General features: G+C 38.1%; 1 protein-coding gene and 1 long non-coding RNA gene across 2 annotated transcripts; both read left to right on the top strand.

The window, feature by feature from the left end:
• Positions 1-7115: 7115 nt before the first annotated feature.
• LOC139187909 (uncharacterized) lies at positions 7116-9749 on the top strand. The gene is made up of 2 exons (XM_070804531.1): positions 7116-7123; positions 7307-9749. Exons 1-2 carry the CDS (start codon positions 7116-7118, stop codon positions 9747-9749), a joined length of 2451 nt encoding a protein of 816 aa, XP_070660632.1.
• A 1188-nt stretch (positions 9750-10937) lies between these two features.
• LOC114827068 (uncharacterized) lies at positions 10938-11913 on the top strand. Its single transcript, XR_003776383.2, has 2 exons — positions 10938-11072; positions 11499-11913. It is a non-coding gene; the product is annotated as an uncharacterized lncRNA (long non-coding RNA).
• Positions 11914-13411: the final 1498 nt, after the last annotated feature.

Here is a 13411-nt window from a genome sequence, read left to right as displayed (position 1 = left end):
GCGAGGTCAGAAAACTATGCCGTATTGACCAAGTTCCAATGCTCATTTCATTACTCGTTAAGAAGCATTTGGACCATGTAGGATTGATCGTAGAAGATATTAAGTCATAACGATGACTGTATAAGCTTGAAAAATATGGTATGAGCTTCCGAGCCGGAACAACTAGTGCCAAAATTAATTTTTTGATCTTTGGATATCTAGTTTCCACATTGAGCAGAGCTTTAAAAGTGTAGATACCAGCAGTTGGGCCCCCAACTCTTCTCATATGAGGGCAGAGCTCACTACTACTTTTGAGGCTGCCAAGTAAATGTATAAGTCCTCCATTGCTTCCGGCTTGGATAGTAAGGGAGATGATGTGAGATACTTCTTCAGATCTTGGAAAGCTCTTTCACACTTCTCATCCCATTTGTCTCATTGTGCCCTCTTGATAGTTTTGAAAAAAATCTTGCATTGATCGGTGGACCACGAAAGGAAACGGTTGAGTGCAGTTACTCGTCCGGTTAAGCTTTGGATCTCTTTCAAGGTAGTTGGAGATTTCATCTCTAGGATTGCTCAGATTTGCTTGGGATGTGCTTTGATTCCTCGTTGAGTTACTAGGTACCATAAGAATCTACCTGAAGATACTCCGAATGTACTTTCTAAGGGTGTTGAAAATTTCTGTCAAGTTACTGATGTGGTCTGATCACCGCTTCCCCTTCACCATGATGTCGTCAACGTAGACCTCCATGGTTACTCCAATTTGCTTCTTAAACATCATGTTTACCAGTCGTTAGTAAGTGCCTCCCTGGTTCTTGAGCCAAAAGGCATAACCATGTAGCAGTAGGTGGTTTCCTGATAGCCTTTTTTGGAAAGTTGCATTAGCTATCGAGTCGTTGTATCAGACTATCTTTGCCTTCTCTAATTTAAATCTATTTATATAGTCGCGCATCGACTTTTTTGGGTTATTCTTCAGTTGAATCCAACTTCTTCTTGATCGAGCGATATGATGAATACTCCTTGGTGAAAACCAAAGAAAGCTCATCGAAACTCCGGATGGATTGTGACAGCACGGTATGGAACCAATCTTACTCCTCGCCTTATATAGTGGTAGTGAACATCTTGCACATGAGAGCGTTATTGTTCCGATAGATGATCATTGTGCTTCAGTAGTGCTTTAGGTGTCTTTCTTGGTCTCTATCTCATTTGAAAAATGTGAAATGTGGTATGTTGAACTTGCGTGAAGGCTCTGCCTGCTCAATCTCTTCCGTGAATGGTGGCCTGTTTATGTTGGGAATGTCCCGTCGTAGCATCTTATCATATGTTGGGAATGTCCCGTCGTAGCACCTTATCAATGACGTAGTTCTTTTAGAAATCGCACAATCACTCAATCAAGTACATCTTTACTTCTTCTTGAATTTTCCTTTGTTAAGGTAGCGAAGCTCTCAGCTGCCTCTGGTCTTGACCTGCTGGCCTAGGCTGCTCTTCCATGTGTTTAACTCGTATATGCCACAACTGCGGTGCATATAGTGCATTCCTTGTAGGCGAGTGAGTTTTTCGCAAACTACTGGTTGAATTTGAATCGGATTGAGTGACTGCTTTTCTTCATCAGTCGTGCTACTTACTTCGATATGAGGTGGAGGATGCTCCTTACTGGCCTAGCCAGGAATGAACACTTCGACTCGAAGGTTTGCTCATGTTGATTATCAAAGTATGGCCCCAACAGTGAGTGTATAGTCGTCCGTGGGCCTAACCGAGAATGCATGCTCTTTCACGCGCCAAGACAAGAGTATACGCTATCTCGAGGGCCCAGTCGGAAGGGTACAATGCTAAAATGTTCAATTCATGACTGGTCGAGTAGCTACTTGCCAGGACGCTGCTAGAGAGGTTCTTCGTCTACTTCTATCCTACTTCGAGACACCTCGTTTGGGGCACGCTGCATCTCGGTACGCTGCAAGAGTTGATTTGCCAAGGTCATCTGCTGCGTGAAGGAGCTTGTCAACTCTACGACTTGTCGAAACAAGTGTTGTTCGCCATTTGGGTTCGAAGGACTTAGATGGTATGCGTCTTCTTGAGTAATGGAAGTGTAATAGACTTTGGGCACGAGATTTGAGTTGGGATATATCAAATCCACGGAAAAATAATATGAAAATACCTTCGGTTCAATCATCGGTCCAGAAATCTGAAGCCGGGATGGTTGAATCAATCTTGGACCGGTTTGGATTGCTTGGAAGGCCACAGGAGTGGGCTGGTTCTTAGATTGGGCCATATGAGTGAGTCGGGCCACTGGCATGGGCTGCCTCGCGTGAGGTACGTGTAGGCATTGGGCCTGGGCCTGGGCTCGACTTGGGAGCGCTTTTGGCTAGCGTTAGCCTTGGACGACTTGGGCCGTGCATTAAACTTGGGCCTGTGCTGCTGGGGCAGCAACTTGGGCTGCACTCGGCTCCTAAGCTTGCTGCTTACCATGGGCTTGTCAAAGGCTGCTACGGTGGCTGCCACGGTGGCTGCCACGGTAGTGCCCTGTGGAGGTGGTACCGCTCCATTAGCCATCGCGTTGAGCCTCATAGATCGTCGTGGTCCAAATTCTTGAACGTAGAAAGTTCCATTTGTTGTGGTTTTCGAATTTCTAGTCATTGTACTTTTCTTTTACGTTTATTCAAAGAATTGTATAAAAAATTCTAGGAATACGAACGTATGAAAAATCTACGAATGAACAAAAAATGAGAAACTTTGAATGCGAGAGTCTTCTTCGAGCTTGTGAATCAAGACTCTCAATGAAAGCACCAATTTGTAGATGCAAATTTCCGCTGTTTTCTCATTTGACAAAAATACACCTGCAAAATAATTACACCTGAGATCAAGGCCAAGAGCCTCACGTGCCCACGATGAATGAGGGGGGCTTTAGCCGAAGAATCTCCGATGCCAAAGTTAGAATTTGAGAGAGAAAGTGTTTAGGGAATTTTTAGGGAGAATGAATTAGCTTTTTGGTGGAGAAAATGGGACTATTTATAAGGAAGTGGCTGGCCCTATTTGGAGAATAGGGACCGGCCACTTATGGTGGTATTATGAGTTTAACTACAAGATATTATGTGAAATAATATCTTGTAATTAACTTGATAATCAATTCTAATTTAAATAGGATAATTGGGAGTTACCTTTTGAGTGAGCATTTGATGAGAAGTGATGAGAGAGTTTTGAATGAATACCATTTTGATCACCTTTGACTCTTCCATGATTAAGTTGTTATTGCCCGTTGCATGCGCGTAGGAATCCCGGTGTGCCTCAAGGGTGATTTTGTCCTTTTTACCCAAAAGTCCACGTGTTGCCTCCATAATTTTCTTGATTATTTTTTGCTCCATAGTATGTACATGAAATGCACATGATATACTTACAGATCTGAGCCAACTCAAAAATCCAAAGCTCATAGCTCTCTCTTCGAAATCAGAAAAATGACGTCATCACCATGACTTCACTACCATAAACAATATATGCACACCACATGCACTTAATATGTATAGTACATACACATGATATGCATAGAACTGGAGATCAAGCAACGAGCTATTTTTTGCATTATTAAGAAACTTTAACGACAACATGTTGGTATAGTGGATACAATTAAAATATAATTGTTACGTATATAAAGTTATAGTGGTGGTTTGAAAATTCTTGTTACTTATATCAATCACCATTTAACCGTGCACGTGGAAAACATAATACTCGTTGTTGCTTCATGGACACACATGAACCTTAATGTCCTCTAAGCTTTTTGTTAATTTTTTTTCCGTTGAAGCTCATACTCGCTAAATTCCGGGCACAACATACGTGCATCATAACTAGTGAACATTCCCACTTCTCATAATAAGATGTAGCCATGCACCCTACATGCACACCACATGCATATTATGGAAAAAAATTCACAAATTTCTACAATTGGACACTTGAACCAGAAATTGTTCCATCCCAGTTTTGTAGCATGTCAAAACTTGAAATTTATTCCACAACCTATAGGCCCCAACATGAAACACAAACCCTAATTTAACTTCTAAGTTTTTGGGTTGGCTCAAATCTGTGAGCATATCATGTGCATGTAGTGTACATACAATGAGCAAATCTCGAAACATTCATCCAAAAACACACCAGCATTTAATGATTGGGCTTTGTTCCCATTGTCAATGCGAGTCCAGTGGTGGTGGTCTCGAGCCTCAATTGTTTGTCGTGTTGCTAGAAAATGTAGGGAAAACTTGCAGTTACTTGAGTTTCGATAACAACGACCAGGATGAGATTCCTGACAAGGCTACTTGTCTTGGACTCGTGAGGACAAGATGAAATTGGTGGTGGCTTCGATTTGGACGGTGTTAGTAGGGATGACAGTGCGCCGTGTGTGCATAGTGAGAATGGGAGAGAGTGTGTGAGGGAGAAAGTGAGAGAATAGAGAGAGGAAGGGAGAGAGAGAGAGTGGAGAGAGAGAAATCAGAAAATGGGAGGACATAACCTATTTATATGTGCGTATTTTAATAATTTTGATTTTGTGTATAGTGTACATAACCGGTTTGTCCTATTCTTATCCCAAAATTAAGAAATTATCTCAGTTTGGGATATTTCCCTGTCTTTTATCTCCTTTTTCAATTTTATTTAAAAATGGGTAGCTGACAACATAGGACAGGAAACTCCTTTGTGTGGTTTGTGGATACCAAAATTGTTCCAAAAAGTAAGATAGGAATTCTAAAATCGTTCCATACCAAAATAGAGTAGGAAAGGAATACCACTCTCATTTTCTTTCTAATTTCTAGTCATAGACTCGCACGAACGAGGATTCAAATTTATTATGAAAAACTTTGATGTGATTTGCTCGTGTGCTTCCTGTATTATACCAAATCACGACTCTTATTTGTTATTTTGTGAGGTTGAATTGTTTGCGATTGAATCTTCTTCAGATTCGTCTGTTCTTTTACAATTTCTTCATGGTTAGATACAACGGATTCTATGATGGCTAGATCTCAATTTTTGGTGGTTGTCATATTAAGATTTGTAATTTAACTTAAGCCTTTAGTTGTTTTGGATTATGTAAATTTTGGTGACCAAACATTGAACAGTAGGTGCAATGCGGATAATAAGGTTGACCATTATGTGTAGGTCACATTTGTACCTCATAGATCATGCGTACAAAACATTTTCCAAAGGCATCACCATTTTTTGCTAAAACTGAGGACTGGTTGTAAGGTCCACTCCACGTCAAATTCCATATATCTATTTATTTATGTTTTTAGAATTTGATTTGATTTCTTTAATTTAATGACCAAATGCATTCTAGAGTATGCACGCGAAAAGAAGACATGTGCTGACACATCCCGGCCCGGGCCCCCACCACATTCCGGGCTCGACTCCGCCGTAGCACGATATTGTCCGCTTTAGGGCTCGACCACGCCCTCACGGTTTTGTTTCTGGGAACTCACAAGAGTAAAACTTCACAGTGGATCACCCATCATCAGAATGCTCTGGCCCCTTTCTCGCTTAACTTCGGGGTTCATACGGAACCCGAAGCCAATGAGGAGATATGAACATATATATGATCCACTCTCCTGGGCTATGTTGGATGTTACAATCCACCCCCCTTAGGGGCCCGACGTCCTCGTCGGCACACTTCCGGCCAAGGATTGGCTCTGATACCAAATTGACACATCCCAGCCCTGGCCCCCACCATATCCCGGGCTCGACTCCGTCGTAGCACGATATTGTCCGTTTTGGGCCCCGATCACGCCCTCACGGTTTTGTTTCTAGGAACTCACAAGAGCATAACTTCCCAGTGAGTCACCCATCATAGGAATGCTCTGACCCCTTTCTCGTTTAACATCGGAGTTCCTAAGGAACCCGAAGCCAGTTAGCTCCCAAAAGGCCTCGTGCTGGTAGAGATGAGAATATACATATAAGGCTTACATGATCCACTCCCCTGGACGATGTGGGATGTTACATGTGCAAAAATCACTTTCAAAATTAAGGAGCACTTTTTTTTCTTCTCAAAATTGTAATAAATAAGTAGATATTAGGAAGGAAGATGTGGGATAGTTTCTGTCTCTACACAATGTATGATTTCGATGTTAGACATTTTTATTGGTTTCTAGTTAGGAAGTATTATACAATGGCGATGGCTTTCCACATGGACACCTTCGGTGCCTCACAACTACTTTGACTTCGCAGCCTGCGCTGATCCCAGACCATCCCGAGAAACAAACTTTAGCTTGACGAAGGGACGTAGAAGTGCGCTTTGAAAAGCGCATTAATCAGGCTATGAAGTGAAGGTAATAGGGGGGAACGGATACAACTTTGATTTTTAAGATCTATTGTTGACAGGGCCGGCCCATGCCCAGTGCAACCAGGGCTATTGTCCAGGGCCCAAAATTTAAAGGGGCACCAAAAAAAAAAGTCCAAATAATTAGGTATAAAAAAAAATTTGTCCAGAGCCCAAAATAGGGAATGGAGGGCAAGAGGCCCAAATTTGACAATAAAGGAAAGGGCCCAAGTTTTCAAGATTTAAAATATATATATATATATATATAATTGGACCGGCCCAAGTTTTGGCCTTTAAAAAAAAAAAAAAAAAAAATAATGTAAAGGGACCACTTGTCCCCGGTCCCCCCCCCCCACCTAACCCTAATTCCCCTTTTCCCAATTTCCCACCAGCCCCTTTGTTTTCCCCCCAACCGTCTGTTATTTTCCCACCCCACTGCCATCTGCACTGCTGTTGCAGCTTCCGGCCTTCCAACCCCAACACAGGTCTTTGTCTTTCTCAGCCACAATCCCTGCTGCTGTTTGCCATTGTGCATTCACCAACCCGAGTAACTTTTGAGGTAATTTGATAAACTAATTTTTAAAATTTGAATTATTAATTCATAATTTAAATTAAATTTTGCAAGTGACATAGAATTATATGATAATTGATGTATAGAATTGTTGTTGTTGATGGATTGAATTCTTGATTAATTGAATTATTTGATTTCATATGTGTTAAGAGCTTTTATAATATGTTAAACCATATGTGTTAGTGCTTTTATAATATATAATAGATGTTAGTGTTTTTATAATATATAATATGTGTTGGACTTGGAATGATAATTTTAATAGGAAATTTTTGTTATATCATGTGTAGGTAATTTTTTCAAACAAATTATCAAAGCCATGTCATTTAGGAAACAACTCTCTGGTAATATGAAAAGGAAAAAAAAGGCAAAGGATAATGAAATTGCCGAAAGTTTAAGATGATCTCTTAATAAATTTTTTTCTACAAAGAATGAGTTGGTTGAAAATTTGAGAGAAAATGATGTTGGTGAAGGTCACAAAATGTTGTTGGGGAGTCTCATGATCATGAAATTGGTGGTTATGTGGAGGAAGATGTTAATGACCAAGAAAATAGTGGTGATTTAGAGGAAAATGTTGGTGATGAGTCTCAAGATCATGAAAATGGTGGTGATGTGGATTTAAATGTTGATGATGATCATATTGGTGTAGAGGAAAATATTGAATCTCCTGAACCTATTTTCCATTTAAACATTTATGATCCAAAAGTTTGGGATGACCTTAATGCAGAAATGAGAGACTTACTTATAGAAAAGGGACCAATTCGAGAAACTAATTTCATGTATCCTAAGGATAAACTCTCTAGAAAATTTTCATCACACTACTATGGTCGAAAATTACGAACGGGTGAAATTTATGATAGGAAATGGCTTGTGTACTCAAAAGAGTTGGATAAAGTCTTTTGCTTTTGTTGTAAATTGTTTAAAACAATTGCTTCAAAAAGTGAGTTAGCAAAAGATGGAATTAGTGATTGGAGACATCTTGGTGTGAAGATTGACCAACATGAAAAGAGTAAAGAGCATCTCGTTAATTCGAGAACTTGGGTTGAGTTGAAAAGTAGATTGACAAAAAATCAGACAATTGACAAAGAATTTCAAATACGAATCAAGAAACAGACAAATCATTGGAAACAAGTGATGCTTAGAATTATTGCTGTTGTGAAATGTCTTGCCATACATAATTTAGCATTTCGTGGAACAAATGAAAGACCTTATGAAGACTCTAATGGCAACTTCTTAGGTTTACTTGAAATGATTGCAGAGTTTGATCCAATAATGCAAGAGCATTTTCGACTCATTGAGAATAAAGAGATTCATCATCACTATTTGAGCCATAAAATTCAAAATGAGTTGATAGCTACTTTAGCTTCAAAAGTCAAAACCGCAATCATTAAAAAAGTCAAAGAAGCCAAATTTTTTTCTGTCATTCTTGATTGTACTCCTGATGCAAGTCATGTGGAACAGATGACGTTAATTTTGAGATGTGTTGACTTGTCAAGTAGGTCAATAAATATAAGGGAGTATTTCATGAAGTTTTTAAGTGTAGAAGATACATTAGGATTAGGACTTTTTAATGAGTTGCAAGATGTCCTAAAGTCTCTTGATCTTGATATTGATAATGTGAGGGGACAAGGTTATGATAATGGATCTAACATGAGAGGGAAACACCAAGGTGTCCAGAAAAGATTGCTAGACATAAATCCCAGAGCTTTTTACATGCCATGTGGTTCTCATTGTCTTAATTTAATAGTTTGTGATATGGCAAGTTCATGTCTTAAAGCAAAATCTTTTTTTGGAGCGTGTCAATGCATATATACAGTGTTTTCCAACTCTACAAAGCGTTGGAATATTTTGCTTGAACATATTGATGGTTTAACTTTGAAGTCATTGTCAACTACTCGATGGGAAAGTCACATTGAAAGTGTTAAAGCGATTAAGTCCCAAGTAGCCCAGGTTAGAAATGCTTTGTTTAAATTGGTGGAAATTACTGAAAATCTCCAATTGAGTAGGGATGCAGAATGTTTAGCATCAGGAGAACTTTCAAGTTTTGATTTTGTATTAAGTTTGGTTATTTGGTATGACATTTTGTTGAAGATTAACATGGTGAGTACAAAATTACAATCTGAAGACATGCGTCTTGATGTTGCTGTAAAGGCATTGGAAGCACTTGTTATGTTTTTCGAAAACTATAGAGAAACTGGTTTTGCTTCTGTCATGAGTGATGCTAAAGAAATTGCACTTGATTCGGAAATTGACCCTGTTTTTCAAACTAAACGTCATAGACCTAGAAAAAGACATCATGATGAAGTTGATGGTAATGAAAGGGAACAACAGTCTGTTGAAGAATCATTTAGAACAGATTATTTTCTTGTTATAGTGGATATTGCTCTTTCTCAACTGAAACACAGGTTTGAACAGTTAAAGACTTTTGAATATATTTTTGGCTTCTTGTTTGATGCATCGAAGTTAATTTCATTGGATGATCAAGAGCTAAAACAAAATTGTATGAATCTTGAAGCACATTTGAAACATGGAAATACCATGGATGTAGATGGAGCCGACTTATGTTCCGAATTACAGGTTTTGCAAATGATGTTACCTGAAGAAGCATTTCTCTCTAATAACCCTTGGACATCCATGGAAATAGCAAACTTTGTCAAAGAAATTGACATGTGTCCTAATGTCTTGATTGCTTATCGTGTAATGTTGACTGTACCTGTGACCGTGGCATCTGCAGAAAGAAGTTTTTCAAAATTGAAATTATTAAAATCTTACTTGCGGACCACTATGACTCAAGATAGGCTAAATGGATTAGCAATCTTATGCATTGAAAATGATGAGATTGAAGACTTGGAGTATGATGATATAATTGATGATTTTGCTTCAAAAAATACTAGAAGACAATTTCTTAAAGGTTGAAATTTGAAAAAGATTTGCTAGGAGTGGTTGTATATGATTGTACTTTTGATTGTCGGGGTTTAGGTACTATGTCCCCCCCATTGTATATTTTCTCAGGTAATATAATTTGGGCGTGAGGGCCTAGCCCCCCAGCTTCGACTGGGTTCCAGCCCTCGTTAAATTTTTTTTTTAACATATGTTTTTTTTTTTAAAAAGGGCACATTTTGAACTTTCGCACTGGGCACCCAAAAACTCAAGACCGGCCCTGATTGTTGAGAAATATTAGAAATTAAGAAAAAATCGGACGAGCTCTACCGTCTGTAGGTGAAAAAAATGTGCAGAAATCCGTTTTCAAATTTAACCAAACTTTCCTTATGGAGTAGAATTGGGCCTCTGTTTGCCTTTAAGAATCACGACATGCAGTACCAGATCTCTCCCTGGTATCTGCCTCCAGTATTTGTGAAACACAAAATTTATGTAACCAAGGCCCAGGAACTAAAATTTATTATCGATTACTATAACATCTTAAAATTGTTCTACTATCTGTCACAGTGCGAAAATATATTTGCCTTTGAACACATATACGATGTTGCTACGAATCCGCAGTAAGTGTCGTATGTGTATAAATCCGAGCAGAGGATCTGCTTCCTTTTTCGTACACTGGTTTAACAACATAAACGGAAGTTGTAGGCATATGTTTTGTACGATGCTAGCTTTTCATGTCTGCTGAAGATATTCTTCTTTCCAGACAACACCTTAGATTTCTTTCCCTCTTCTTGTAGTCTTTGAGTCTTGAATCGTGGAGACTTCTGGTTTCTTCATGTACTTCCTTCCTTTCCTTTCTCAGAGGACTTTTGGGCATATGCCCTTCGCGCGCTGTCCTCCTCCTTTGATTCTTGCAGACAAGCTTGGTACTACCGCTGCCTTGGCCTTCACCCCTGAACACCAAATCTCTTTCTTTCGCCCGAGATTCATTTTTCGTGTTTCGTTTTGTTATGCTTACTTGGGTTTGTCTAAAAAAACTCGTACAGCGAAAAGGAGAAGGCAAAAAAAGGGTAACAAAGAATGCTGAAGATGAAGGTTTTGGAGAGAATTAATTTACAGAAGCATAAGAAGACCAGTACTGATGCTGCTCATACCTTGAAGACGAACAGGTTTTCTTTTTTATCACAGTTAATGTTCTTGGAAGTGCAGGACCGATAAGGTTAGTGGTAAGGGAGGATGATCTTGTAGCTCGAGTGATCGACACAGCTTTCAATTCCCACGCCAGCGAAGGCCGGCTACGTGTTCTTGGTTCCAATGTCAAGGATTTCCTTCTACACTGCACTTATGCATGATCTGATGGTATGCTCTCAGAAACACATATCAAATCAAACTGCCAACAATATTTTCATTTTCAAGTGTTAATTTGGATGTTTGTCTTATGATGATGAGTTCTAATTCTTGTGATTTATATTGATATGTCTTTTTCGACTTCGTGAAGCTGCAGCGGCAAAGCTAACATTCCCATTTCTACTTATTTTTATTTCGTTGTTATCAATTTGAAAGTGGTTTGTCATTGGATGTAAATGCATAAAACCGCAATTTAACTAGGGTTACACACATAATAAAATGCGGTTTCATGCATTTAGAGAAATCCTCATTAAAAGGAATAATAGAAATAATTTATAAGTATTAAACTGTGGTTTGTTGTTGAGAAATAATGAATTTCTTCAATGAGTTCCACTTTGTTTTTGTTGTTAACTGGAGCTAATTAGAATCAACTTGTAGCTTTAAGTCCCTGGGAAACCATAGGATCTCGTGGGGGAAGGAAACTTTGTGCTGTCCAAGAAGCAGAGGCAAGTGCAGAATAATATTGCAGAAAGAAAGGCAGAGATAACAGCTCCAAAGGGATCAGTGAGTAGCTGGAAGGCATGGCTTAACAAATCATTCACTTTCAAGATATCATCATCCCATTGAGCGACTACATTCATCTTCTCATGGGAACATATATATTTTTAGTTAAAACGCGACAATAATATAATATTTCAATCAAGTGGGAGACAATAATTGAAATCATAGAAGATTAAATTCTCTATGAATAATGTAAGTTTATGCATTATTACTTGGTTCGGAGCCACATTCATATTGTTATATTTTGTTATAATGGAAGAGAATTGAACTTTTGACCTAACTTAATCCTAACGCATTTTCTCACTCAACTATATCCCTTGGGCTAACCCTGATAATCTTTATGGAATATTCTTAATTTTTAACTTAATTACAGTCTTTTAGCGTAATTATGTTCCTCCGCTTGGATTTTTCATCGTCCTATTGGTTCTCAAACCTTAAGAAAGGAATTATTAGGAAGACAAATTCAGAGGATTACTTGGTAGAGGAAGTTGTTTGGTTAAAGAAGCAAACTTCCTCGCATTCATGGGAGAATAAGAATATATAACTTTGTCAAAATAGAGGCTTATGCATAACCGTGTTTTACCATCAGTTGTCATTTCTTTTGAAGCAAGAAAAATAGAGGCGTATGTTTAAAGGGTAATATAAATGTCACTTAGTACTACGGTTCAGCGGTGTTCATCTTCACTTGTAAGTGAGAGGTTTAAATTCATTATGAGGACCCACCCTCCTCCCTTTCAGTGTAAATAAATATTGTTTTTTTTTAAAAAAGGCAATAGAAAGAACTTTATTTGTCATGTAACAAAAGTAGAGATACTTTTCCGATTGTGCCCGTTGGATTTGTATGCATTGTTTTGGGGGGATGTGTTGGCCCATGTTGCAACAGTTTGATGCACAAAATTACTTTTCTTTAGCCAAAACCAAAACCTCTATAAATACGTTGCAACAGTTTCATGCACAAAAATACGAAAAACCAAAGCAAATAAATGGTATGCTAACAATCTTCTAGTTTGGATCTTCTTTTTTTTTTTTTTTTAACAAACGATAATATCTACATTAAAGAGGGAGGTGGGCTTAGCCTCACAATAAGCTAGCAAAAATGTGATTCAAATTTGTCTTTGGTGAGAATCGAACCTAAAACCTCTCACTTACAAATCAAGATGAATACTACTAGACCGTAACACTAAGTGGTTGGATCTTCCTTTTAATTTCTCATCTATTTTGACGATCTTATAATTGATGATTTGACTTGTCTATTCTCTAGGTCACTTTATAAAGGTCAACTCTACAAGAAACGAACCAAGTCAAATATTATTAAAACCATCCGATTAATATTGTCACAATTTCAATGTTTAATTGACATGATGCACCTATTTATTGAATAATTGTTCAATCACTAAAAACTCTCTTATTTAATTTTTTTTTTTTTTACATATATGGTCTTTAAAAGGTGACCAAGTAATTCAATAGTTCAGATCACCTTTCAACAATGCATCATGACAAAAGAAAATACAAAGTTGCACGAGTAGGTCCAAATGAAAAGGTTGTCCAAGAAGACATGCTCTTACACTATATGAATGAGGAAAATAAACTTGGAATTTAGATAAAACTCATAAGTTATAAATTGACATGCACTAATTCCCTTGTTTAGATTCATCAACATAGAAATATAGAATTTCTAGGTGGAAAAAAAAAACTTGGAATTTGAGACCTCAATTCCCAAGTTTAAATTTTATGTAAATAGGTGTCATTCCCAATTTTTATGATTGAGAGTTTAAAAATAACAAATTCTG

This window comes from Malus domestica, chromosome 09, assembly GCF_042453785.1.
Source record: "Malus domestica chromosome 09, GDT2T_hap1".
NCBI classification, from domain to species: domain Eukaryota; kingdom Viridiplantae; phylum Streptophyta; class Magnoliopsida; order Rosales; family Rosaceae; genus Malus; species Malus domestica.
This window is presented reverse-complemented; position numbering and strand designations above follow the sequence as displayed.